At 58.2% G+C, this 24,349-nt stretch overlaps 4 protein-coding genes and 2 non-coding genes across 10 annotated transcripts; 2 read left to right on the top strand and 4 right to left on the bottom strand.

Moving 5' to 3' along the window:
• Nucleotides 1-456: 456 nt before the first annotated feature.
• Nucleotides 457-4,753, top strand: EIF3G (eukaryotic translation initiation factor 3 subunit G). Of its 2 annotated transcripts, none has more exons than XM_036313524.1 (11): nt 457-574; nt 701-747; nt 1,216-1,353; nt 1,463-1,551; nt 1,685-1,744; nt 2,521-2,625; nt 2,716-2,905; nt 3,768-3,875; nt 4,003-4,139; nt 4,218-4,324; nt 4,623-4,753. In XM_036313524.1, the coding sequence occupies exons 1-11, from the start codon at nt 555-557 to the stop codon at nt 4,636-4,638; spliced, it is 1,017 nt and encodes a 338-aa protein (XP_036169417.1). In that variant the 5' UTR covers nt 457-554; the 3' UTR covers nt 4,639-4,753. The 2 variants fall into 2 exon arrangements, with proteins under 2 accessions (XP_036169417.1, XP_036169418.1); XM_036313525.1 differs by having other exon boundaries at nt 458-574; nt 1,270-1,353.
• On the bottom strand, nt 4,404-11,523 carry LOC118658264 (suppressor of SWI4 1 homolog). Of its 4 annotated transcripts, XM_036313523.1 has the most exons (13): nt 11,442-11,523; nt 11,184-11,354; nt 10,584-10,685; nt 10,347-10,397; nt 10,074-10,244; nt 9,289-9,365; nt 8,992-9,099; nt 8,562-8,685; nt 8,402-8,480; nt 8,166-8,295; nt 7,932-8,095; nt 7,769-7,852; nt 4,404-6,110 (listed from the first exon to the last, which is right to left on the bottom strand). In XM_036313523.1, exons 1-13 carry the CDS (start codon nt 11,457-11,459, stop codon nt 5,008-5,010), a joined length of 2,382 nt encoding a protein of 793 aa, XP_036169416.1. In that variant the 5' UTR covers nt 11,460-11,523; the 3' UTR covers nt 4,404-5,007. The 4 variants fall into 4 exon arrangements, with proteins under 4 accessions (XP_036169416.1, XP_036169413.1, XP_036169415.1 ...); XM_036313519.1 differs by lacking the exon at nt 4,404-6,110 and having other exon boundaries at nt 7,644-7,852; nt 11,437-11,517; XM_036313520.1 differs by lacking the exons at nt 7,769-7,852; nt 7,932-8,095; nt 8,166-8,295; ... (7 more) ...; nt 11,184-11,354; nt 11,442-11,523 and adding exons at nt 6,211-6,291; nt 7,141-7,648.
• Nucleotides 9,175-9,254, bottom strand: LOC118659520. Its single transcript, XR_004968620.1, has one exon. It is a non-coding gene; the product is annotated as a small nucleolar RNA U105B (small nucleolar RNA).
• On the bottom strand, nt 10,455-10,541 carry LOC118659510. The gene has a single exon (XR_004968614.1). It is a non-coding gene; the product is annotated as a small nucleolar RNA SNORD105 (small nucleolar RNA).
• Nucleotides 11,524-13,962: 2,439 nt separating the features above from the next.
• Nucleotides 13,963-19,563, top strand: ANGPTL6 (angiopoietin like 6). Its single transcript, XM_036314852.1, has 6 exons — nt 13,963-14,092; nt 16,277-16,847; nt 17,506-17,680; nt 18,186-18,373; nt 18,448-18,718; nt 19,294-19,563. Exons 2-6 carry the CDS (start codon nt 16,284-16,286, stop codon nt 19,482-19,484), a joined length of 1,389 nt encoding a protein of 462 aa, XP_036170745.1. The 5' UTR covers nt 13,963-14,092; nt 16,277-16,283; the 3' UTR covers nt 19,485-19,563.
• A 115-nt stretch (nt 19,564-19,678) lies between these two features.
• On the bottom strand, nt 19,679-24,134 carry SHFL (shiftless antiviral inhibitor of ribosomal frameshifting). The gene is made up of 8 exons (XM_036314853.1): nt 23,931-24,134; nt 23,338-23,461; nt 23,141-23,190; nt 21,508-21,546; nt 21,175-21,324; nt 20,643-20,746; nt 20,360-20,514; nt 19,679-19,976 (listed from the first exon to the last, which is right to left on the bottom strand). Exons 1-8 carry the CDS (start codon nt 23,949-23,951, stop codon nt 19,756-19,758), a joined length of 864 nt encoding a protein of 287 aa, XP_036170746.1. The 5' UTR covers nt 23,952-24,134; the 3' UTR covers nt 19,679-19,755.
• Between the last annotated feature and the right edge of the window lie 215 nt (nt 24,135-24,349).

Genomic DNA, 24,349 nt, shown 5'->3' with positions numbered 1-24,349 from the left:
ATCCCTTTACTTTCAGCCTCTGTGTCTTGCAGTCTGAAGCCGGTCTCTTGTAGGCAGCATATGTAAGGGTCTTGTTTTCTTACGCACTCAGCTACCCTATGTCTTTTGATTGGATCACTTAATCAATTTGCACTTAAAGTAGTTTTCTATAGGTATGTTGTTACTGCCATTCTATTATTCACATTTTTATATTTTTTCTTTCATGTTCCTGAAGAAGTCCCTTTAACATTTCTTGTAATACTGGTTTGGTGGTGATAAATCCCTTTGGTTCTTTTTCTTTTTTACTTTTTTTCTTGTGTGTTTTCCTTTAGTCCTTTTCTTGTCTGGGATTTAAATTTTTTTTTAAAAGGTAATCAATCGGTTAAGCCCTGAGATCCGCGTCTGCTCCTACCTGCTTGGGTCCCAGCGCCCAGCCGCTCGCACAGAGGGCATCCCTGACTGCAGGGGGCGCTGTGGGCGCTGGGGCGGGCTGGTGTAGGCCACGCACCGGAAGTCTTGTTCCCCCGTACTTCCGGTCTCTGGCCCAGGCCTGGGCTGCGTGGAAGAGTTCTGCAATGCCCACCGGAGACTTTGAGTGAGTAGAGGGCCGGGGAGAGGGGCCGGGAGGCGACTTGGGGGAGCCCTAGAGGGTGTTTGGGGCCTGGGCGAGCTGCGGCGGCGGGAGCCAGGCCTCGCTGACTCTGCAAACTTGTCCCCGCAGTTCGAAGCCCAGCTGGGCCGACCAGGTAGAGGAGGAGGTAGAGGACGGTGAGTTCGCCGGGGCGCCCCGGGGCGCCGCGGCCCCCCCACCCCCCCAGCCCGGCCACTGCCGCCCGCTCCAGCCCCCGCCCCCCACCTCGTCACCGCCGTCAGACCCCGCATTTCCCTTCACAGCCCGCTCTGCCCCGCGCCATCCTTACATGGCCAGGCTCGCCAGGTCCCGATGTGCCCTGGCCCCAGCCCCTCTTCCTCCCCTGCCACCGCCCAAGTCCTCAGCCGCTCCGCGGAGGGGGTTGTAACAGTCCGCCTCCGGCCTTGTGCCAGCGCCCAGATGCCCCGGTGGCCTGCCCCTGCCTCCATGCCAGGGAGACCCTATCCTGGCGATTGCTCCGGGTGATTACAGCCAGCTCGCGGGCCCCCGCACGGCTGTCCCAGGGCGCTTCCTGGCCAGTCCTCTGGCCTCGGTCCTGCCTTTTTCAGCTCCTGGTCTGGGCATCATCCCAACCCCCGTTTTAGCTTGGGCAGTCCTGCCCCTCCACTCCATCCCTCTCCCCACGCTGCCTCTCACAGACAAATGCGTCACCAGCGAGCTCCTCAAGGGGATCCCTTTGGCCACTGGCGACACGAGCCCAGAGCCCGAGCTACTGCCAGGAGGTGAGTGACACCCTCCGCTCCATCCCTGGACCGCCGCTCCCCCTAACCACCTGCCCTCCTAACCCCCATGGCCGAGGGCTCAGTTCCTCTGCCTCCTCCCCTGTTGCAGCTCCACTTCCGGCACCCAAGGAGGTCATCAATGGGAACATCAAGACAGTAACCGAGTACAAGATAGATGAAGATGGCAAGAAGTTCAAGGTGAGGCTGGGTGAGGAGGTGGGGCACCCGGACCAGGGGCGGGTGGTATGTGTTGGGTGGGCTGGTGACAGAGGTGCCCTGGGCCCAGGAGCCTTGAGGCACAGGAAGCCCACCCCTCTCCTCTCCCATGCAGATTGTCCGCACCTTCAGAATCGAGACCCGGAAGGCCTCAAAGGCAGTTGCCAGGAGGAAGGTAAGACCCTGCTCCTTCCTGGTCTTGGGGGTCCCTAAGGGCTGACTCAGAGGAATGAAGAATTCTTGTTCCCACTGCCTTTGTTTTTAGAAGGGAAAAGTGTAACTGGTTTACCTATTTTATTGGAGAACTGAGGCCCAGGGGTGTTTGCACTCTGTTGGGGTCCCCAAAAGTCCAGGCGTGGGGGAGGTTGTTTCTTACTCTGCTTGGCTTCTCTACCAGGAGGAACAGAGTCAAGAGCTCCCCTGAGGTGGTCGCAGCAGAAGAAGCGATAGCAGTAAATAGATTTGGCACAGTTATCTTGACACTTTGTGCCAGACCCTGCCATAAGCTTTGTAGGAGGAGTTTTCTCCTTTGACCCCCATAGCAACACAGGGAGGAGGGGAGCATTTGTGGTCCCCACCTTTTAGGGGAGGAAGCTGAGGCTCAGGTTGTTTAGCCCAAGGCCCCTCGAGTCTGAGTGACCCTGCATCCCTCTGAGCATCACTCCCTGTTGGGAGCTGGTCCACCCCCTGCATGGCCCCCTAGGAAGTGTTGGCTGTGCAGCTGTTTCCCCCTGAGCTTCGTTTGCTCATTGAAAACATGAGGCTGAGAGCTTCCCCGGCCTCCTGGAGCTGATGTGAAACTAGGGTCTGGCACGCATCTGGAGAGGGTGGAGAAGGGGATTTAAGGCCAAGACACCCTGGAAGGGGCTCCTGTGGGTCCTGGGTCCAGAGGGGAGGGCCTACCTGCTCCGTCCTTGTCCTGACCTGTCCCCCCCTCTGCCCTGAGCCCAGAACTGGAAGAAGTTTGGGAACTCGGAGTTTGACCCACCAGGACCCAATGTGGCCACCACCACGGTCAGCGATGATGTGTCCATGACTTTTATCACCAGCAAGGAGGTAAGTGGGCAACAGGGCGGGGTGGCGGTCGCCAGGCTGGTGGTGGTGATGTGGCTTCCCCCTCTGAGCTGCCTTCGTCTGCCCTGCCAGGATCTGAACTGCCAGGAGGAGGAGGATCCGATGAACAAGCTCAAGGGCCAGAAGATCGTGTCCTGCCGGATCTGCAAGGGCGACCACTGGACTACCCGCTGTCCCTACAAGGACACGCTGGGGCCCATGCAGAAGGAGCTGGCTGAGCAGCTGGGCCTGTCCACCGGCGAGAAGGAGAAACTGCCTGGAGGTGACGGGGCCCGGGGGTGTGGCTGGCAGGCCAGGGAGGAAGTGGGGTGGGGTGGGGAGGCACTGTGTGTGAGTCCTAGGTTGTCACCTGCTTTGTGTGAGTGGGCTGTGCCCCTCACCTCTGGTCACCGTCCACACTGCAGCGTGAGCACTGCGAAGGCTGTGGCCACAGTCCCTGTTTCTGTGTGTGAGAGACTAGCCAGGTGGCTGCTGTGACTGCTGGTGGTGTCACCTGTCGCTTCCTGTTGGGGGCTGTGAGAATCACCCATGTGCATCCTGTGTGTGTAACTGCACTGTGCGTGATTGGGAGATGGTGGACCGCTGTATGTGAGACTTGCCCCCTGTGGTTCTGCTGATTTTGTGATGGTCCTGACTTGAGTGTGCCGTGTCTGTCCACCATGGACACGGCTGCCACCCGTGCGTGTTTTTGTGCATGCACACGCACACCTATGAGTAGTCTCACACACGTGACTGTTCATAGTCCACATCCTTCAGCGTGATTTGCTGATGGTGAGTTTGAGTTTGCACAAGTCTCCATCTGACTTGTGTGTGCAGCATACTTGTTTACTGACATGTGTGTGGGACCCAGGGACTGTCCTGCCCCATGTGCTCGTGTTCCCCTGTGTTGGCCCAGGCGGGCATTCCTCTAGCTCTCAACCCTGTGGGCTCCTCAGACCGTATTAACACCTATGGCTTCTTGCTCTGTGTGCTGCTGGTTTCCTGGATGTGACCTTTATGTCATGGCCACCAGGTCTCTGAGGGACCGACCGGATGCCTGGGGCTTTGACAGACAGCACCTGGGTGGGTCTGTCCCTCTGCTGTGCTAGGGTGAGGCCTCACCCGACTGTGCTTTTGGTTTCCAGAGCTGGAGCCTGTGCAGGCGGCCCAGAGCAAGACAGGGAAGTACGTGCCACCGAGTCTGCGGGATGGGGCCAGCCGCCGTGGGGAGTCCATGCAGCCCAACCGCAGAGGTGAGGCAGTGAGGGACCCTGCTGATGGCCCGTGGGCAGGCACCTCCCAGCACCCAGTGATTATCCTGTGGGTGGGGCCCGAGCTGGCCCGGCCACTCACGGCTGCTTCTCCTTGCCCGATGCCCAGCCGATGACAATGCCACCATCCGCGTCACCAACCTGTCAGAGGACACCCGTGAGACAGACCTGCAAGAGCTCTTTAGACCCTTCGGCTCCATCTCCCGCATCTACTTGGCGAAGGACAAGACCACCGGCCAGTCCAAGGTGGGTTGATGGCCATGAGTGGGGAGGGGTCATCCGTCTGGCTGAGCCCTGAACTCCCTTTTTTCTCCTCTTCCCCAGGGCTTTGCCTTCATCAGCTTCCACCGCCGTGAGGACGCTGCCCGTGCCATTGCGGGAGTGTCCGGCTTTGGCTACGACCACCTCATCCTCAACGTTGAGTGGGCCAAGTAAGACCCCTCCCCTGCCCCATCACCATGTGACAGCTGACACAGCCCCACACCAGTTGAATAATTGCCAAGCCTGTTGTGAGGTGCAAGTCATTTATTGTCCTTTATCTCGAGGAGGGGCCACTGCCATCCAGGGTCAGGCTGGTCACTGCTGGTTGAGCTCCATATGTCCTGCCCGCCCCCACTGAGGCCCCAGTTTTGTGCGGGGCAGGAGGGGGGTGGCGGTTGGGACTCCCTTTGGGGCCTGTAGCCCCCACACTTTACACTCCCTTCTCATCACTCCCGTCTTCCTCTCTAGACCATCCACCAACTAAACCAGCTGTTACTGCTGCTGCTGCTTGGCTCCTGGCCCCAGGACCCTGTGGCGACAGAAGGCGACCTCCAAAAGCAGGGAACTCCAAGGGCAATAAAAAGGCTCCAATTGCCCTATGCGTGTCCTGTTTATACATGAATATCACCCACTTGTGGCAGGTGGGGGCAGCCCTCCCCTTTCCCCTGCGTAGGTTTGCTCTGTAGCCCTGCGCATGGTTAGTGCTGGGGGCAGAACTCTTGCCTGTCTGGTCTGTGTGCTTGCTGCTCCCATGACAGGCCTCTGGGGAAGTGGTTTGACCCCTGCTGTGCTCTCACCCGTTCGGCTGCTGGGCTCCAGTGCTTTGTGGGGGGGAGGCTCAAAATAGGTCAGGTCATGGGCTCAGCTCAGGGGACGGGGGCCCCAAGGTTTTGGTGTCTGTGGCAGTGAGGGGCAGGGGTTGGCTGGAGCTCTCAGCATTCTCTGAGGCCCGGCCCTCCTTGCAGCCAAGGCAGCATTGGTGGCAGCAGCCTATGCTGGGTGCTACAGCCATGTAGAGCAGCGGGTGGATGCAGATGGCCAGGGGCACAAGGCCCCGCGTCACCTGGTGGCCCACATAGGACCCCAGGTCCAATGCCTTCACAGCCTGAGTCTCGTCCACAAAGGATGGGCAGCGGGCTCTCCAGCGCTGCCGGGCAGACACGTTGATCACACGTGTGACAAAGTAGGGCAGATAGGAACCAGCATAGAGCACCACACCACTGGCCACCAATACTACCACATGCATTTTCTCGGCTGCCGTCATGCCGTGGCTGCGTAGCACGGCCCGCCCAAGGGCGCCAAAGGCTGCCAGGGTGAGCAGCAGCGGCAGGCCGCAGCCCAGTGCCATCAGCACCAGGCTATAGGCTGTGTAGGCCTTGAGCTGGTTGTCACTCGCAGTCCCCAGGCACTTGATGCAGGCCTCAGGCCTGGACACGGAGCAGCGGCCTTCTTGCTGTGGTATCGTCAGGTGGGAGAAGCTGAGTGTGGGTGCAGCCAGCAGGGCCGCCAGCACCCAGCCCGCAGCACTAATGGCCCAGGCGTGCTTGGGACGCAGGTGACTGCGGGTGAAGAAGGGGTGGACGACACCCAGGTAGCGGTTGAGGCTGATGCAGGTGATAAAGATGATGCTACCCAGCGTGTTGCAGATGAAGAGGAAACGCTCCAGGCGGCACATGGCCTCCCCATAGCGCCAGTGTTTGGGTGGGTAGAAGTAGGCAGCCAGCGGGGGCAGTGTCAGGGCGTAGAACAGATCGCTGACAGCCAGCTGGGCTGAGAAGATCACAGCTGGGTGCCATGGGCGCTGCTCCCGTGTGCCGAAGCGGTAGAGGGCCAGGCTGTTGCCAGCCACTGCCACCAGGAACTCGGTCACCAGAATGGGCCACAGGAAGCCTTCCTGGAAGCCACTGAGGATTCGATCAGCAGCTGCTGAGATGTTGGCTGGGCAGGGTGGGGCACCTGTGGGCGAGGGTGTGGCTGAGTGAAACCTGCCCCCCACCTCGCTGGGCACAGCCTCTGCTTTCAGAGCTGCGTTGTGCTGTCGATCAGGCCTGAGTACCTGTTGTGCACCAGGCCTGCATGACCCCTTTTTCAGAGGACTTTTGATGAGTCCAGCTCCTTTCTGTGGAGGGAGTCAGGCCTAGAACGGTCAGAAGACAAGTTCCCTTGGCTCCCTTGGGGTCCTGCACCCTGAAGAACCAGGGGGAATTGGTGCCCTCAAAGGACCCAAGTAAACTGGAAATAATGGCTGGGAGGCATCAGGACTGGGATGGAGAACAGGAGTCAGGGGAGCCTCAGACCTCACTGCAATCCACCAGCAAGTACCCATCTTCACTGTCCCCCTAACGCACTTGTGTCCAGCCCACGTCATCTGTCTGGACCAACAGCAGCCGAGGCCCGGGTCTCCGGCTCCGCTCACCTGATCTATTCCCCGAGCCTCCAGAGGGCGCCTGTGAGCACCTACCGGCCCCGTGCCTCTGCTCAGAGGCCACTCTAGGGGTCCCTCCTTCCTGGGAGGAAAAGCCAGCACTTGCCTCATCCCACAAGGCCCTGAGGGAGGGCTGGCTCCCACCCACTGGCTTTCATCTCCTGCTCCCGGCGACCTCCAGTCTGCTTCCTGGTTTTCTTAGGCACATGTGCCTCAGGGCCTTTGCGCTGGCGGCTCTTTTTGAGTCACGGACGTCCTGAAGGCTCGCCCTCTGGTTCTGACCACCCTAACATTTCCACTGCACCCCATAGTCCCCTCCCCTGCTAATCTTCTCAAAACAGTCTATAGCTCTGATCACTGTTGAAGTAAAACCCCCAGGAACCAGTCCCTTCTGAAGGGAGGGTGTGCACAGACCTCCCTCACCAGACTGTTACCACCCTCTCACTTCTGCCTTCCTGTTCTAGTTCTTGGCTTCAGACGTGCTTCTTACACCATCCCCACTCCCACCTCCACCCCAAGCCCGGGGTACACAGGGGCCAGGGCCCTGTGCTCCCTCCTCACCTGAGATCGTGTCCGCCATGGCCCTCGCCCTGCCTCTGGGGCTCCTGCCTACAGTGTGTCCGGGTCCCACCCCCAGTGAACAGCAGCCTGTTGGCCCCTCCCTCCACAGGTCCACCCACCGCCCACAGTCAGATCTTGTTGAGCCAGCCGTTTGCGCACTTCCTTCCTCATGGCGCTCTAGACCTGGCCTGGGCAGGCAGGAAACCTCCGTCTGAGGGAGGCTGGGAAGGAGCCCAGGACCCAGACCGGACCAACCACCATGATCAAATCTGAGCTCCACACCCGCATTCGACACTTCCAGGCCCAACTCCCAGCGGCCTCTGATCCCCTCATTCCAACTGCAGCCTCTGACTCATGGGAAATCAGTGTTTATTAGAAGGTTGGGGAACCAGCTCCTTTATGAAAGGAAACTGAGGGCTGCACCTGGACACCCAGGCAGGAGCCCAGGGCAGCATCTCTGGGGCCCCAATCTGGGGCACTTCACCCACTGCTCAGGTTCAGCCTCAGGCCACTCTCTTCGGTGGCTGTGCTCGGCCTCGGCCATAGTTCTGAACAGCCCCTCGAGGCCCCAGCTTGGCTTGGGTCCCCCAGGGCCTGCCCTTGGCTTTTGGAGGCCTGTGGTCACTGCCACGGTCTGGCCTCCGCTGCTTTAACTGCTGCTTCTTGCTCGGAGGCCTGGTGGACCGTCTCCGCTGGGCCTTTGGGAACATGTCTGTGAAGAAAGATGGTGTCAGGGTCACCTGGGCAGGGACAGGTTCCAGTGCCCGGCTGCACGGATCCCTGCCAAGCACCTTCGTCAGGCTCCTCGCCCACTGCTTGGCGGAAGTACTCCGCTTCATCCTCCTCCTCCTGCTGGCCAGCCCTCTCTGCCTCTGGGGGGGCCCCAGGGTCCTCAGCATCGCTGTCCCCATCAGCCTCTGCCCGTGCCCGCTTCATGCCCGCCAGGCTCTTCTTCCTGGAGGAGAGGAGTGGTGGTCAGTGTAGCAGCCTGCACCAGGGACCTGCCCCACCCGCCGACCACACACCTGTGGGCCTCTCGCTGCTCCTGCTTACGCTGGACATTCTGGGCCTGCTGGTCCTGCCTCTGGGCCTTGAGCCGCAGCTTCTCCTCCTTGGCTGCCAGTATGGCCTGCAGCTCCTCCTCTGTCTTGTGCACTTAGAAGAAACGGTTCACCAAGATCCATGTGTGCCCACTGCACCTAACAGCCCTCCTTGGGGGGCCTCAGACCCCAGGCCCTGTGCCCGCCAGCCCTGACCTCACCGAAACTATGGAAGAGCACGTTCCCCTCCCCGACACCCTCCTGAATCTTGATAAGCTGCAGCGTCATCCGAGGTCCGATCTGGAGGGACATGGAGGAAGAGTCAGTCCTCCTTCAGGACTGGGGCTGCTGGAGGAAGTCCCCTCAGCCACTGGGCCTCACCTCAGTAAGCCTCACAGCGCTCTGCTGGGCCCGCATGTTGCCGCGCCCTGCGATGGCCTGGGGTAGCTCCGTAATGTTGTGTTCGCCATCGGGCTCTGCCTCACTCTCTGACAGTCCCGCACCCCTGTGCCAGGGACACAAAGCTCAGCAGGGAACCCCAGGCTCCTGGGGTCCCCTAGACCCGTGGCCGGCAAACCACGGCTTGCGAGCCACATGCGGCTCTTTGGCCCCTTGAGTGGCTCTTCCACAAAATACCACGTGTGGGCACACATGTACAACGTGATTGAAACTTCCTGGCCCATGCGCAGAAGTCGGTATTTTGTGGAAGAGCCACACTCAAGGGGCCAAAGAGCCGCATGTGGCTTGCGAGCCGCAGTTTGCCTCCCACTGCCCTAGACCATGGCAGCCTCCCACTCTGCCCCTTCCTCACGTGGCCAACAGCTCGCTGATGTCCTGCAGGCGGCTCATGTTGGGGAACTTCTCTTGGAGAAGCTTCTTCATCCCACGACTTGCGCCCACAGGGACAACTTTGATGCTACTGCAGAGGCCGGAGTGAGTGAGGTGGGGGGTTAGGGGTCACAGAGTCAGGGGCCAGTCTTACCCTCTCCCATTTTCGTGGTGCGTCAGGGCGTTTACTTTGAGACTGAGCAATCACGGAGTCTCAGTAGCAGCACTGTCATCAGCCGCACACAGAGCAGCACAGCCCACCTCCCCCGCCTGTACTCACTAGTGGCGGAAATCCAGATCCTGGGTGTCAGGGTTGTAGTTGATGAGAAGGCAGCGCTTGATGGTATTCAGGTTCACCTGGGAAGGGGCACGGCGCCATGTCAGTTCCTTTAGGCCTCACTGCGTACTGGAGGCCAGGCCACGCCCTGCAGGGACTGATGGGGCTGCAAGCGGTGTCCATGGACTGCTGGCTAGAAACCTGGTTCCAGCCCACCAAGGCCGCCCACTCCAACTCCCCGATGATCATCTCCAACAAGCAGAATCTGAGGCCCACTGGTGCCAGGGCTTAGGAACTGTTGCCTATAACTAACCTCAGACTAGTAACCTCACTTGTCAGCCTCAGTTCCCCTAAGGTGGGGCATGACAACACAACGGACACTGCATAAACTAGCACTCAAGAAAGCACCATTGGCCTGCGGACTGAAGGGTCCCAGGTTCGATTCTGGTCAAGGGCACATGCCCCGGTTGCAGGCTCGATCCCCAGTAGGGGGTGTCCAGGAGGCAGCCGACCCATGATTGTCTCTCACTCCCCCTTTCTATCTGAAATCAATGAAAATATATTTTTTTAAAAAAAGCAAGCACCAGTGGCGTTTTCCACCTGCCATATGGGAAGGCAGTTCAAAGGGAGTCCCATGACATAGAATGCAAGTGAGACTTGACCTTGGGAGTCAGAACTCTCAGCCTCAGTGCTGGGAGGTGAGGACTGAGCAGTCAGCCCTAGGGCCTGTGTGGTACCTGCTACCTGCCCCATCCACCCACACCTGCCACCACGCAGGCCCTGCCCACCTTGTGCACGTTGATGGAGGGGAACAGGTTCTGGAACATAGTAGCCATGAGCTTCACGTGCATGCCCAGGGGGCCGAAGCTGTTGAGCACCAGGAGGGGAGGATGGGTGAACTGCTGCTCGTGCATGCGGTGGCGGCGCAGCGAGGAGACCACGTCACGTGTCAGGGTGTACTGCAGGGCGGGGCGAGGAGGGGGTGACCACCAGCCACGCATGGCGGACGTCATTCCCCACCCCAGCTCCTACCCCACATGGTTCTCACCTCTGAGCCTTACCTTGTTGACCCGGAAAGTCAAGGTGGGGCCTCCTGGGAGGCGCATCAGCTTCTACAAAGAAAGGATCAATGAGGGTGGAGGCATCCAGGTGGGGAGCAGGAGTGGGAACCTTTGCCCCATCTCTTCAGAGCGTTTACTTTGAAGCCAGAATCATGGCAGCTCAGAGGCACATGGGTTCATCAAGAGAGCTGGGGGAGAAGGAGGGTATGGGGGAGATGGGTGCAGGGATCCACTCACAAAGTAGATATTAGTCTCCGTTTTGCTCAGTATCAGGAAATGCGTGACCCCAAGGGGCCCAGCCACTGCCACACAATCCTTCAGAGAATTTTTCTTGCGTATCTGGATATTAGAAAAAGAAAAAAAAAAGAAATGATCAGTCATTCCTCTTTTGAGCAAAGACTCTAAGCTGAAACTGTTATGCCCTCTCTTGCATCTAATGTTTCTGAAAAGGGGGTGAGGGGAGTGAACTGCCCTTGGCCTCGCCTAGAGCACTGTCTCGCCTAGCGAGCTGCCTCTGTCCTTGCTTACCGAGCATCGCCCCCTTTTGCAAATGAGCCAACAGAAGCCCAGCGTGTTTAAAACGTAACTTGCTGCAGGCCTCTGAGAGAAGTCAAGTTTCCAACTCAACTTTGCTGATTCCAGAGTCCCCTCTTAACCACAAACTCCAGGTACCCGGCCAAGCCCTAAGCTGAGCGCGTTCATGCCCCGCAAAGCTGAGGCTGGGACGATGGTCCCCGTCAGGAACCCTTTCTCTAGCCGAGGAAAATGAGGCCCCGCGAGGCTGGCGGCACCCTCGCAGCCTCAACGGTCAGTGGAAGTGGGCTGGAGGGTGCAGACCTGCAGGCGGGTGGCGGTGAGCGGCTCCATGACCCGCCGGAGGTCCAGGCTGAGCTGCCGGACGCCGCGACCGGCGCGGCCCCGGGCGAACACGAACGAGTGAGGCTGCGCGGCGTATGCCTCGAGGTTGCGTTGTTGAGCCTGGGCGCGCGCGCGCTTCTGGTGCCGGGACTACGGGGGCGAGAGGCGACAGGTGAGCCCTGCGATTCCGCGGGGACCCCACCCGTGCTGCCCGCCTCCCGGGCCGCCGCACCTCACCCGCCCCGACTGCCCCATGCTGGCGTCTACTCCACGAGGACCTTCCGCCGGCCGCTTCCGGCGCCGTGCCGTTCACTTCCGGCGCTGGAGAGGTGGTCACGTGAGGCGTCGCTGAGCGATGACGTCACCGTATGGGTCTACGCACCAGTTAGCGTGCGCGGGGTGGGGAAATCATTGATGTATTGCTATGGAGACACTTGGTGCCTGTTTCCGTGGAAACCGGGGCGGGGCCGCGCGGCTCCGGAGCTTTTGAGCGCTCCGAGAAAGGAAGCTCAGGTTCGAATCCCGCCTCGGTCATTTCCGCCAGAGGTGCGATTTTGAGAACCAATGTCTGCACCCCGAGGCTTCTAATGTATCCTAAAGTGAATATGATAAGTCATTTAAGTCCTGACTGGTGAATTAAGAGAGACGATGTACGTACACCCAGTGCTTGGCACACTGGCACCAGGCACTTGGGGAGCAACCAGAAAAGGGAGTAGCGCCATGGTCGATTACTCATTTGGGCCCCGAGCTCCTGAGGGCCAGCTGCCCTCCCCAGAGGGTCTTGTCTGCACACCAGCTGAGGATGGAAACTCCACATCACCTCTGGAAACTCAAAGCAATTCGGCGCTTGGTGAAAAATTCATCTCCGGTTTCCGCTCAAAGCCCCAGTCTTGGCCTCAGGGCTCTGGCTTCTTCCCCAGAACCTTGGGGTGAGGGGAAGGGATGCCCCCAACATCTCTCTCCCTGTCCCATTTGCTTCCTCTCCCATCTGCCTTCCCTCCCCCAGCTGCCTTCCTGCTTCCTCTGTCCCCCCTCCCCAATTCTTCCCCCACTTTGCCTCCTCCTCCCCATCTGTCTCCTCCCTGTCTCCCTCTTCCCCAACTTTGTTTCTGCCACTTTCATTATTTCTTTCCATCTTTCTCCTCTCTCTTTCTGTCCCTACCCCATTTCTCTCATATCCTCTCTCTCCGGACTCCCCATGTCTCCCCATCTCCCCCACGTCTCTCCCCTTCCCTGTCTTTCAGACTCGCGCTTATGTCAGCCTCTCTGTCACTTAGGAGGTTTTTTCTCTCTCTGCTGCCAATGGGGGAAGCTGGAGGGGGCTGCGGGTGGGGGGCCCCAGTCCAGGCTGGAGCCCAGCTTGGCAGCCTCTCTTAGATCTGGGAGGACCATTTCCTCTTTCAGCCCAGGAGTCCACTTGGGTTGCGAGTTGAGGACAGTAGGAACGGAACGCAGGAAAGGCTGCTGGTGGAGGAGGCCTTCGCACGGGTTGCAGATCCCAGACCTGTGCTCTGGAGGCTCTGCGTGAGTCTTTTCGTACCCCTGAAAAATGGCTGGATGATGACTTCTGCCTGCTTCTGTCCCTGCATGACTTTCCCAGTGTGAGGATGTGACAGTGTGTGGACAAATGGAAACACGTGCACTAGGGTGTGGGTGGGGGCAGGTATCAGTGTCTTACTAGACAACTGGGAGCACACTGATCTGCATCTCTGTGCTTGTCAGTGTGTGACTGCGTGTACCTGGGTGTGTAAATGTCTGGCACACAGGTTCAGACACAATCAGTCCACAGGATCTTTTCCTTTTTTTAAAAAAAATATTTTTTATTGATTTTTTACAGAGAGGAAGGGAGAGAGATAGTTAGAAACATCGATCAGCTGCCTCCTGCACATCTCCCACTGGGGATGTGCCCGCAACCCAGGTACATGCCCTTAACCGGAATCGAACCCGGGACCTTTCAGTCCGCAGGCCAACGCTCTATCCACTGAGCCAAACCGGTTTCGGCAGGATCTTTTCCTTTAAGTTGTGATGTATATGTGTGTGTGTGTGAACATATTTTGAACACTGCTGCCTGAATCTGTGTCATGTTTCCAGTTATGTCTTTGGAAAAAGTGTGTGTATGCACGTGCCAGGCAAATACCCAGACACACACGCACACACAGATTCTATCTGTCTATCTTTGCTGCTTTGTGCAGCGGTCTGCGTGTCTTGTTATGCGCACAAAGGGGTGTGTGACTGTCGCAATATACACGTGCAAGTTTTGGAGCCAAGCTGCTGGGCCAGATCCCACTGTGGACCCTTTTGGCCTGTGGGACCGTGAGCAAGTCACTCACCCTCTCTGAGGCTCAGTTCTCCCTGTTGCAAGATGAGGCTACGCATAGAAGCCAGCTCAGGCTGCAAGGATTAAATGCGATAAAAGGTGTAAAGCGTTTAGAGTCACGCCTAATACACAGCAGGTGCCACTGCTGATGTTGGCTGTTGTCCTTTTCTGTGCGTGTGCATGTGTCTGATGCTGGATCTTCCCGGCTTCCTGGGGCCTGCAGCCTCCCACGCTCTGTGTTCTGCTACGGGGGGAATGTCCAGGGCACTGACCTGTGTTATCAGGCTCTGGTGGCCTGGGCAGGAGGGTCTGGCAATTTGGCCTCAATTCTCATGCGGAAAATGCTAAATATTTACAGTTAGAGCTCCTGGGCTCAGCATCCCAGCTGTAGTCCCAGGCTCTGATGGGGGGCTGGTAGGGTTGGGGGGTTACCAAGTCTCCTCCCCCCTGCTCTCCCACTGGCCTCTTCCCTTCCCCTGCTCAGAGGCCCCTGCTGGACCCTTGGCTCCTCCTCTGACTTCTGTGCCTGCTACGGGCCTCCTCGCTGGATTCAGGATCTTGGTTGTGAGAGGTGAGAGGGCAGGAGGGTGGGAGGGCAGGTGGAGGCCAATTCTGTCCTGTGGGAGACCTGGGCCTCTCCTTGGCTGGAGGGCTTCCCCGGCCTCCTCCTCACCTCAGGCTGAGACCCTGGTAGGCAGTGGGTGTTACACACTCTAGCTCCAGAAAATGCAGTCCTTTTCTGTAGAGTGGGACCTGGTGTCGGGGCGGGGGGGGGGGGGGTGCGCTAGGAGAGGACCCTGCTCCCTGCTGCCCTTGGAAGCTCCTGCTTGGTGTGTGAGTTTAGTCGTGAACGGGCCTTTTCCCAGCTCAGAACCCCTCCTGGTTTTCACATGAGTTAGAGTAAAACTCAAGTCCTCCTGGAGGTTCTCAGGGTCCTGCACACATTTCCCCCTCACCTCTCTCCTCTTCCATCCTTCCACTCTCCCCCTCGCTCACTGTTCCAGCCACACAGGCCTCCCTGCTATTCCTTGGGCATATCAAGCAAGCTCCCACCTCAGGGCTTTTGCACTGCTGTTCCCTTTGCCTAAATGCTCTTCCCCTTCTCTCTCTTCCTTCAGGTCTTCATTCAAGTGTCATCTTCTCTTTAAATAGAGGCCTGACCCTTCTATTTAAAACACCCACCCCAGCCCAGGACTCCCACCCCTTCCCGGCTTGAGGTTCCTTCTAAGCACTTATCACCCTCTGACCTGTCCATCGTCCATTTTCCCAACCAGGATGTCAAGCTCATGAGGGCAGGGATTTTGTCTGTTGGTCATGCCTGTGTCCCCATCGCTTGGAACGGCTCCTGGCACACAACAGGCACTCAGGGAGTGTTTGCTGAATATGTGAACGAGGCAATGTGTGTGACGATAAAGACCATGGACATGTGCCCGTGTTGCCACCAGGACGTGCGGGTTAGGTCATAGAACTTAGTACAGAGAGAGGTGATGTGCGGACGAGTGAGATGTGTTCTGGGTTGGCAAGTGTACATGGGAGTCAGGTTTGTCCCCATCTCAGAGGCTGTGAACCCAGGAATGAAGGCAATGGGGCCCGTGTGTGGACCTTACGGGGTCAGAGGTGATGGCTACGAGTACACAACCTTGAGTGAGGACACTCATAGGAGGTCACCTGTGTAAACTGGGGAACAAACACCTGGGGGACACAGCAGACCGGGGGCATGTGGGTGTTGGGGTGTGGGTGTGGCACCAGTCAGTTTTGATGAGGACATGGGAAATGGGGTGTCCACTACTAGACTGAGTTAGTGAGACTTGCCCCTCACCCCACCTCACCCCCTTCTAACCATACTTGCCCTGCTTCTGTTCCAGCCTCCTGAGGTTCCTTTAATACAGTGGTTCTCAACCTGTGGGTCGCGACCCCTTTGGGGGTCGAACGACCCTTTCACAAGGGGTCGCCTAAGACCATCGGAAAACACATATATAATTACATATTGTTTTTGTGATTAGTCACTATGCTTTAATTATGTTCAATTTGTAACAATGAAAATACATCTTGCATATCAGATATTTACATTATGATTCATAACAGTAGCAAAATGACAGTTATGAAGTAGCAATGAAAATAATTTTATGGTTGGGGGTCACCACAACATGAGGAACTGTATTACAGGGTCGTGGCATTAGGAAGGTTGAGAACCACTGCTTTAATACATCAGGAGTGATCTAGCCTCAGGGCCTTTGCACATGCTGTTCCCCCCGCCAGGGCTGCTCTTCTCCCCTAGACATCCCCATGGCTTCCTCCTTCAGGACTTTGTTCAAAGGTCACCTCTCCAGCAGGTCTTCCCTCCTTTCAAATTGCTTCATGTCTCTCTGATCTTTATCTTTAGCACTGAGTGCTATCTAAAACTTTATTAACCTCATACTTTATTTTGTTCCTTGCACACCAGGCAGGAATTTTATTTTGTTTCCGACTATATTCCCAGCGCCTTGCACACAGTAGGCACTAGTGAATGCTCGCTGAACCAATGCTGCCCCGCAGGATGCCTGGAACTCAGTGGAGAGAGGCCTGGCTGGGATCCCATTGTTAGGTAGCCTCCAGCCTTGGGGTGGGAGGACCGAGGTGGGCCTGGGTGGGCCCAGAGCCACGCAGGTGTAAACACACGCATTGGGAGCAGTTGGATTTGGCCCGGCCTGAGAGTTGGGGGTCGAGTCTGGGTTCCCGGGCCTCCCTCTCCTTCCCCTCCGTCCTCTGCCTGCAGGTCCGCCATGTGGGCACCCGGGCTGCGCGCGCTGCAGCTGCTGCTTCTTCTGGGCGCATCCTGGGCTCGGGCGGGCGCCCCGCGCTGCACCTACACCTTCGTGCTCCCGCAGCAGAAGTTCTCGGGCGCCGTGTGTTGGAGCGGGCCGGCGGCCGCGCGCCCGGCCACGGAGGCCGTGAACGCCAGCGAGGTGGCGGCGCTGCGCGCGCGCGTGGGCCGCCACGAGGAGCTGCTGCGCGAGCTCCAGCGGCTGGCGGCGGCGGACGGCGAGGCGGCGGGCGAGGTGCGCGCGCTGCGCAAGGAGAGCCGCGGCCTGAGCTCGCGCCTGGGCCAGCTGCGCGCGCAGCTGCAGCACGAGGCGGGCCCGGGCCCGGGGGCGGAGCCGGCGGCGGCGCTGGCCCTGCTGGGGGAGCGCGTGCTCAACGCCTCCGCCGAGGCGCAGCGCGCCGCCGTCCGCTTCCACCAGCTGGACGTCAAGTTCCGGGAGCTGGCGCAGCTCGTCAGCCAGCAGAGCAGCCTCATCGCCCGCCTGGAGCGCCTGTGTCCGGGGGGCGCGGGCGGGCAGCAGCAGGTAACCCACGCGGTAGCCCCGCCGCCACTCCCTGTGCGTGTTGCCTGGAAGATGGGCCTCCTGAACCCGAAACGTTCCAAAACACAGATTCCTACATTTCCCCCCTACAATCCTTCGGGTCAAAACGCAACTGGTGGTCACGTAAAGTCTTTACTTATCCACGTCATATGAATAGTCTTAGAATCCTTCAAGCAAGCACATTATGTGGATAAAGACCAAAGCCCCATGTTTTGGAGGTGTTATGTAATGTTACAATGCAGGCTGTATATCACTGTCCCTAACTCCTGCCATAGTATTCTGAATTCTGGCACGTGTCTGGGCCTGGGTTTTGAATAAGAGATTGTTGCTCTGGGACAGTCCCTACCTTACAGGGTTGTTGAAAGCATTCAGTAAGTTATTCCTCATTGTTGCAGGCACTCATTATTTTCACTTTAAAGAAAAGGATTTGGAGGCACGGATTGGTTAAGCCGTGCACACGGGAGCGGGAATGTAAGCTCAACTCTGCCTGTCCTTGAAGCTAGAATTGGGCATTTGGGGAGGATCAGTTCCTGCCCCTGCCTGACCTCCTACCCATCTGGATGCTGAGATGGAGATGGAGGAGCCCAAGGTGGCCTGGGCTGAGGGTTAATGCAATCACATGATTCTCTTGGTCACCCAGGTCCTGCCACCACCCCTGGTACCGGTGGTTCCAGTCAGTCTGGTGGGTGGCACCAGCGACAACAGCAGGTTAGACCCAGCCCCAGAGTCCCAGAGAGACCAGACCCTGAGACAGCAGGGGACCTTGGCTTTTCCCTTACCTGCAGGGCACCCTGCAGTCCCCACCAAGCCAGCAGGTAAGATGAGGGCAGGGCTGCTGGGGGTGTGATGAGCCCGGATTTTTATGGTATATTCCTCTCACGGTGAGAGGACTGAAGGAAATTTTACCCTGGTGACTGAACGAGGGGCTGTGGCTCTTACTCTGATAAAAACCAAAATTCTTACTCTGGTATGAAAACAGGGAAGGAGGCGCTTTTATTTTAATGAGGGGTCAGGGAATTTAACACTGCTACTTTGGTGAGAATTTGAGCTGGTTCAGAGGGCCATGTTCAGGACTCTTATTCTGGTGAGATCATTTTACCAGGATTTAAGAACTCCAGGATCTACCTGTGCTGTAGTGAGGGAAGAGTGACTCAGTCTTATTCAGGTAAGGAAATCAGTACTGGAGCACTAATTCTGAGGACAGAATGGAAGAGAGAACACTGCTATTCTGGTGAGGGGACCAGTGCAAATTAGGACTCTTATTTCAATAAGGGGTTGGTTGGTCCAGGCTGTACTTACTCCATATCTCTGTGCCCACAGGCCCATGGCAAGATTGTGCAGAGGCACACCGGGCAGGCCATGGGCAGAGTGGAGTGTATGAGCTGCGACTGGGCCGGCACGTGGTGTCAGCATGGTGTGAGCAACAGCTGGAGGGTGGAGGCTGGACGGTGATCCAGAGGCGGCAAGATGGTTCCGTCAACTTTTTCACTACCTGGCAGCACTACAAGGTGAGCGCAGGTAGGCAGGGGCAGGGCTGGGCAGGGGAGGGGACCTGTTCCTAACTCCCTGACTTTCCTGCCAGGCGGGCTTCGGGCAGCCTAATGGGGAATACTGGTTGGGCCTTGAACCTGTGCATCAGCTGACCAGCCGTGGGGACAACGAGCTCCTGGTGCTCCTGGAGGATTGGGGAGGCCGTGGTGCACGCGCCCACTATGATGGTTTCTCCCTGGAGCCCGAGAGTGACCACTACCGCCTACGGCTGGGCCAGTACCATGGAGATGCGGGAGACTCTCTTTCCTGGCACAATGACAAGCCTTTCAGCACTGTGGATAGGGACCGAGACTCCTATTCTGGTAAGGAGCTCTTATTGGGGTGTGGGGGGTGGAGGGAAGAGGAGGGCGGGAGTAAGGGAGATGGTACTTCTAGTCAAAGAATGGAAGGGATGGGTCAGATTTCGCTTTGGTAAGGGTATGCAAGAGAACAGAAACCTAAAATTATTTTTGTTGCTACTTCATAGCTGTAATGTTGCTACTGTTATGAATCGTCATGTAAATATCTGATATGCAGGATGGTCTTAGACGACCCCTGTGAAAGGGTCGTTCGACCGCCAAAGGGGTCGCGACCCACAGGTTGAGAACCACTGTTTTAGAAAGAAAGTAGAAATTTTTTTTCCCTGGTAAAGGAATGAGAGGTAGAGATCCTCGTTTGCAGAAAGGATAGGAAAAGTGTGACTTGTACTTTGGTAAGGGGATAGGGAAGGAATTAAGGCCATTACTCTGAAGAAGAAAGTGCCCATGGGGAGGGGGGTGGCAGGGGCAGGGGGCGTGGGAGTGGGGAAGGGGATGCCTGGCTAAAGCCTTGCACTAGTGAGGTACTGGTAGAAGCTTTTATTATGGTGAGAGGACATGGACTCTCTCTCTCCCCTCAGGTAACTGTGCCCTGTACCACCGGGGAGGCTGGTGGTACCATGCCTGTGCCCACTCCAACCTCAATGGTGTGTGGCACCGTGGTGGCCACTACCGCAACCGCTACCAGGACGGTGTCTACTGGGCTGAGTTTCGTGGCGGGGCTTACTCTCTCAAGAAGGCGGCCATGCTGATCCGGCCCCTGAGGCTGTGACCATCTGTCCCCCAGGGGATGTTTGTCAGCAGGAGCCCAAGTTGTCCTGGCCACACCTCCTTTATGGTTCAGTGTGAGCCCCGTCCCACAGACCCTCCCACTGTGGATCTGCTCCCCAGGACTCTGAAAGTAGGACCCAGGAATCCCCCTGCCAACATCTCCAACCCGTGTGGCTCCCCAAGGGCACTCAGATCTCGGTTTGAGCTCATATTTTATAACAACACAAAATATCTACAGACTGTGTCTGGTTTGCATCCACACCTGGCACGGGTCACTCCTGGGGCCCACCCTCCTCCTCCTCTTCCTCCTCCTCCTCCTTCAGGTCCTCCAGGATGAGGTTGTCCAGGTGTTCTAGGAGGCTCCCCTGGCTCAGGCAGGTGCCCACCGTGGAGCCACTGCTGATGTGGAGGTCGCTGGGGTACAGGACTTTGGGCAGGTGGTTCTGCTTCCGGCTCTTGGGGTGTGCGCAGGATGTCCCAGGCACATGGGGCTCTGGGAAAGGAGGGGTTCTGAGGTCCTGGAGCTTGAAGTCACATGAGACTCTGGGGACAAGGGGGCTGAGGCCAAGGGCGCTCTGGGGAGGGAAGGGGCTGAGGATACAGACTCAGAGCTACAGGAAATTCAGACGTGAAAGTCACAGGTGTCAAAGCCACAGGAGACCCGGGGACATGGGCATCACCTGAGACTTCAGAAGACAAAACAGGAACCAAGAATACAGAGCCTCATGCGCGAGACCATGGAAGGTGGCTGATGCAATGGGAGGTAGCGTTGGAGGCCACAGAGACTCGGGGCACCAGAGAAGACATGGAAGAAGGGGCTGAAGTAAAAGCCAAGTAGCCCACCCAGAGTTGGGGGAGGCCAGGCCAGGTCCTTACCTCGCCTGTTGAAGCAGTCAGCAGCTGAGCAGGAGTGGGTGTGGGTGCTGCGGTGATCCGTGTCCCGGTCCCAGCGCGGAGGGAGGATCCGTGTCGGATACACCGGAAAGCCACACCCATAACAAGGGGATGGGGACCCCATCTGTGCCCAGCCCCTGTGGGCAGGCAGGGCCATGAGGGTCTGAGGGTGAGGGTGAAGCTGGACTGCAGTGGGGCCAAGGCAGGGAGGGCAGGGCTGGGGTGGGACAGGGCTGAGGGGCGAGGTGGGGGTCAGCATCCTCACCGGAACTTGTGCCTGCACTTGGGGCAGTGGAACTCAGCCACACCCCACATCTTGTCCTCTGGTACTGGCTCATAGCGCTTTCGGCATTTCCTGCACCGAGACACCTGTGGGTGTGGAGAAGGGTGTGGGCTTACTCTCAGAAGAGAACTCTGGTAGCTTGATATTGGCCAAAGTGGGAATATTTACACCATGGAAATTGGTAAACACTACAAATCTAGGCTCCATCCCAGGCCTATGCTGCAAGAGTTGGTTCTTAAGCATTTGCCAGGAGCACATCACTGGTCAGGGGGGTTCAGAAGCCAGATTTGGGGTTGTGTTTTCGGAGTCAGCTTTGATTTCTGTGGTAGCTGTCAAACTGCGGAGTCAGAGCTCTGGGGTAAGGGCTGAGCTCGAGTTGGAGGTCAGAAGTCCAGCTCAGGGTGGGGAATTGGGGATGAACTCTCAGAGGCTGAACATCTGCAGTCAGAGCTTCAGATGCTGAGGATGGGGGACACGACAGTCAAGGAGTCAAGGCCCGGGGTTGGGTTGTCACCTCCTTCCGCTGGGGCACACGGCGCCACCAGACATGGTCGCAGGAGGAGCAGGCAAACTGCCGATCCACGGCAGGGATAACGTCTTCCTGGGCACGTTGGAACATGCGGAGGTTGGCTTTCGTCAGCGGCAGGAGGGAGGTTGCCACTGCCTGTGGGACGGGGGTGGTGGGGTGGTGGTGAGCACGAGAGGGTGGTCAGCCCTCCAACAACATAAACATGTCAGTTCCACACTCCCAACAGACGGGCCCCCTTGTGCCCCTAGGATGTACCCCTCTCTCCCCCATGGGGGTCCTCCCTGTTCCGCCTCCCCCATTCCCAGATACTGGACCCACCTGGATGTCTTGGTCCTGCTTCATGTCCTCCGGTGGGTCCTGGGTGGAGATACCAGGGGCAGAGGCTGGGGATTCAGCTCAGGCTCTTTCACCTCGTTTGTTGGGGGAGGGTCCCGGCCCCATATAAGAACGGAGTGTCCCTAACTCACAAGGAGCTGATGGAGCAGCAGTCACTAGCTGAGAGCCAGGTGCGTGACCCCTGCTGTCCTTACGCAGTGCTGGGAGGTGAGCATACTTGTTATCCTCATTGTTCAGATGGGGACACCGAGACCCAGAGCCAGGAGACAGCCTGCCTGGGATCACCCCGAGAGAGTGCAGTGGCGCAGGCCTGGACCCCGTGCTCCCATCCTGCTCGCAAATGCCACACACTTGCTGGCACTGGGACAGGCGGCCCCTCTGAGGCCACACTGCTTTAGGCTAAGTGTTCCAGCGCTGGGCTCAGACAGAAGCAGGTACCAACCCCTGGTTCCATTACTTTCAGCTGGGTCCCTAATGAGGGGTATCTCAGAGCTCAGACCCTGACTGGGTGGCTGGGGTTCAAATCCCAGCTGCCACCTGCATGCTGCGTAATCCTGGCTAGTGACTTCATCACTCTGTGTCTCCCTTGCCTTATCCGTAAAACGACAATAAATAACAGGACCTGTCTCATGGGGCCACTGTGGCAATGAAATGAGTCAACAGGTAAAATTCCTGGGGCCCTGTTGCAAGGGAAGTGCTCAATCAATGCTACTCTTTACTGTTATTATTTAAAAATAGGTTTGTATTGATTTTAGAGAGAGGAAGAGAGAGAAACATTGATGTGTGAGAGAGACACATCAATCGGTTTCCTCCCGTATGCACCCCGCCTGGGAACGGAACCTGGGCATGTGCCCTGAGGGGGAACTGAACTGGAGACCTTTTGGTGCACAGGGCAACGCTCAGTCAACTGAGCCACACCAGCCAGGGCTCTTTGCTATTATGTTCTATCATACTCTATAGGTATAAATGCAAGAATATAATGCGTGCTTTATTATACTCTTCAGCAGCTCTCTGCTGGGCTTTTCAGGCCGGCAAAATCCACAGTGCATCAGCTGCCAAAGCCACCACAGGGCAAAGGGGTCATGATGTTCCTGTGCCTCAGAGCTTTCATTCATTCACTCATTCATTCATTCACTCATTCACTCACTCACTCATTCATTCATTCATTCAACACATGAGCTCCTCTGCCCCCTCTCTCGCCCCATCTCCTGCTCATCTCAGCCTGTTTGCATTCCTTCGCTCAGCCATTCCCTCTTCCAGGTCGACCCTTTCTGACCCCTCCATGCCCAGCATGCCCAGGGATCACTAGCCTCCAGCCTTGAAGAGTTGGCAACACCCCCTCCAGGAAGCTCTCCCTGACCTCTCGCCTCCTCTATGATGACATTCTTCCTGGCTCCCGTCACTGCCCAGTTCCATGTCTCTCCCCCATTTAATAGCATCAGCATGTAATGGACATCTTCTGTCTGCAGGCTCCCTGCAACTGAGGAGTGAGTACATGTGGTGGGACCATGAGTTGTGACGTGGCAGTGCCCCGAGGGGCTCGCCATGGACGGGCCGGGTTCCCCCTGCTCTCCCTCCCGTTACCCTGTCCTTTGAGGAGCGGGAGGCAGTTTACCTGGGCATCCAGGTCGTGACTCAGTTCCTGCCCATCTTTCTGCTTTACTCCTGGTGGGGAGAGTAAGTGTAAGTGAAGGACCCTTGAAAGACCTTGTGGGAGTTTCAGGTCCCCAGACCCTCCCAAGAGAGGATCTCAAGGCCTCTTCCTGCCTTCCTCAGACCATGTCCCCTACCCCCAGCCTGCCGCCCGCTCACCGTACACGATGGAGCGGCCCACTCCAGTGTGGTCGCTGCCAAATTTCCTCATCAGAGTCCCCGCCTTCCTGGAGGAGACCTTCCCATGAAACTTCTCCCGGAGGCGCCGGACGCTCTTCTCCAGCTGGGGTGGGGACAGGGGGGCTCCGATGGGGGGAGGAGAGCCACTGCCCTCCCCCCATTTCTAGACACCCTTCTCCCCGCCTGAACTTGACCCTTAGCTTTGGCCTCCGAACCTCCCATCTCCACCCTCCGTGGCATTTCCTGGAAAAAGCCAAAGTCCTCACTGGACACTGGGGGAGGGTGCGGACTGGGGCAAGCTTCCCAGGGTCGGAGGGAGGCCGGCCAGGTAGCCCCTGGCCTTTGACCCCTGACCCTGCGGCCCCCGCTTTTCGTCGAGGAGGCCTCCTGTCGCTCTGGGGGAGGGGGCCGCCACTCTCCTTCCTGCGGGGGTGGGGAGTGGGGACGAGCGCCAGCGGGGGAAGGTCTGGGCTTCGGAGGGTGTCCCCAGGAAGTGCGAAGCCCCCTCCGCGGCCCTGGTCCCTCCCGGGCATCGTTCGCGGGTCCCCGGCCCCGCCGCAGTCCTCTCCTACCTCCACACCTTCCTGAGACATGGTGGCCGCCGCGCAGGTGCCCGCGAGGGTCCGCACTGCGCGCTCCGCGCCCCCCGGCTGGGACGAGCCCCGCGGTCCAGCCGCGCGCAGAGCAGGGGAGGGGCTCCGGCAGGCCCCGCCCTTCCTTCCCTTTCGCTTTCGATGGGTGGGTGGTGGGTGGTGGGTGGCGAGGGGAGGATGAAGCCCTGGCCCCGCCCTGGCTCCGCCTCTGCTCTGCGCCCCAAACCGCGGAGGGCGGCGGGGGTCTGCACCCGGCGGCGGAGCGCGCAGACCTCGGGGTGGGGAGGCGGCGCGGCCGCTGCGGTCGGTCACATGTCCCCACGCTGCGCGGGGTCCGCGTCTTCACGTCCCTCGTGGGGGCGGGGCCGCATCCCCAGGCCGCTGCGGGTGTGCGCGCC

This window comes from Myotis myotis, unplaced genomic scaffold, assembly GCF_014108235.1.
Source record: "Myotis myotis isolate mMyoMyo1 unplaced genomic scaffold, mMyoMyo1.p scaffold_m19_p_6, whole genome shotgun sequence".
In the NCBI taxonomy this organism is placed as follows: Eukaryota; Metazoa; Chordata; class Mammalia; order Chiroptera; family Vespertilionidae; genus Myotis; species Myotis myotis.
Note: the sequence above shows the minus strand (reverse complement) of the source record. Positions and strands in the feature narration are given on the sequence as shown.

Bases quoted from the DNA above. Each gene is read 5' to 3' on its own strand.
- EIF3G (XM_036313524.1), top strand. From the start codon at position 555: ATGCCCACCGGAGACTTTGA. The intron at 3,876-4,002 runs GTGAGGCAGTGA...CCCGATGCCCAG, and splicing joins CATGCAGCCCAACCGCAGAG to CCGATGACAATGCCACCATC. The intron at 4,140-4,217 runs GTGGGTTGATGG...CCTCTTCCCCAG, and splicing joins AGACCACCGGCCAGTCCAAG to GGCTTTGCCTTCATCAGCTT.
- LOC118658264 (XM_036313523.1), bottom strand. The intron at 9,100-9,288 runs GTGAGTACAGGC...CGGCCTCTGCAG, and splicing joins GATCTGGATTTCCGCCACTA to TAGCATCAAAGTTGTCCCTG. The intron at 6,111-7,768 runs GCAGTGACCACA...CCTCGCCCACAG, and splicing joins GCAGCGGAGGCCAGACCGTG to GTGCCCCACCCTGCCCAGCC.
- ANGPTL6 (XM_036314852.1), top strand. From the start codon at position 16,284: ATGTGGGCACCCGGGCTGCGCGCGCTGCAGCTGCTGCTTCTTCTGGGC. The intron at 16,848-17,505 runs GTAACCCACGCG...TTGGTCACCCAG, and splicing joins GCGCGGGCGGGCAGCAGCAG to GTCCTGCCACCACCCCTGGT. The intron at 17,681-18,185 runs GTAAGATGAGGG...CTGTGCCCACAG, and splicing joins AGTCCCCACCAAGCCAGCAG to GCCCATGGCAAGATTGTGCA.
- SHFL (XM_036314853.1), bottom strand. From the start codon at position 23,951: ATGTCTCAGGAAGGTGTGGAG. The intron at 23,191-23,337 runs GTGAGCGGGCGG...TCTCCCCACCAG, and splicing joins GGGCCGCTCCATCGTGTACG to GAGTAAAGCAGAAAGATGGG. The intron at 20,515-20,642 runs GTGAGGATGCTG...GCCTGCCCACAG, and splicing joins AAGTGCAGGCACAAGTTCCG to GGGCTGGGCACAGATGGGGT.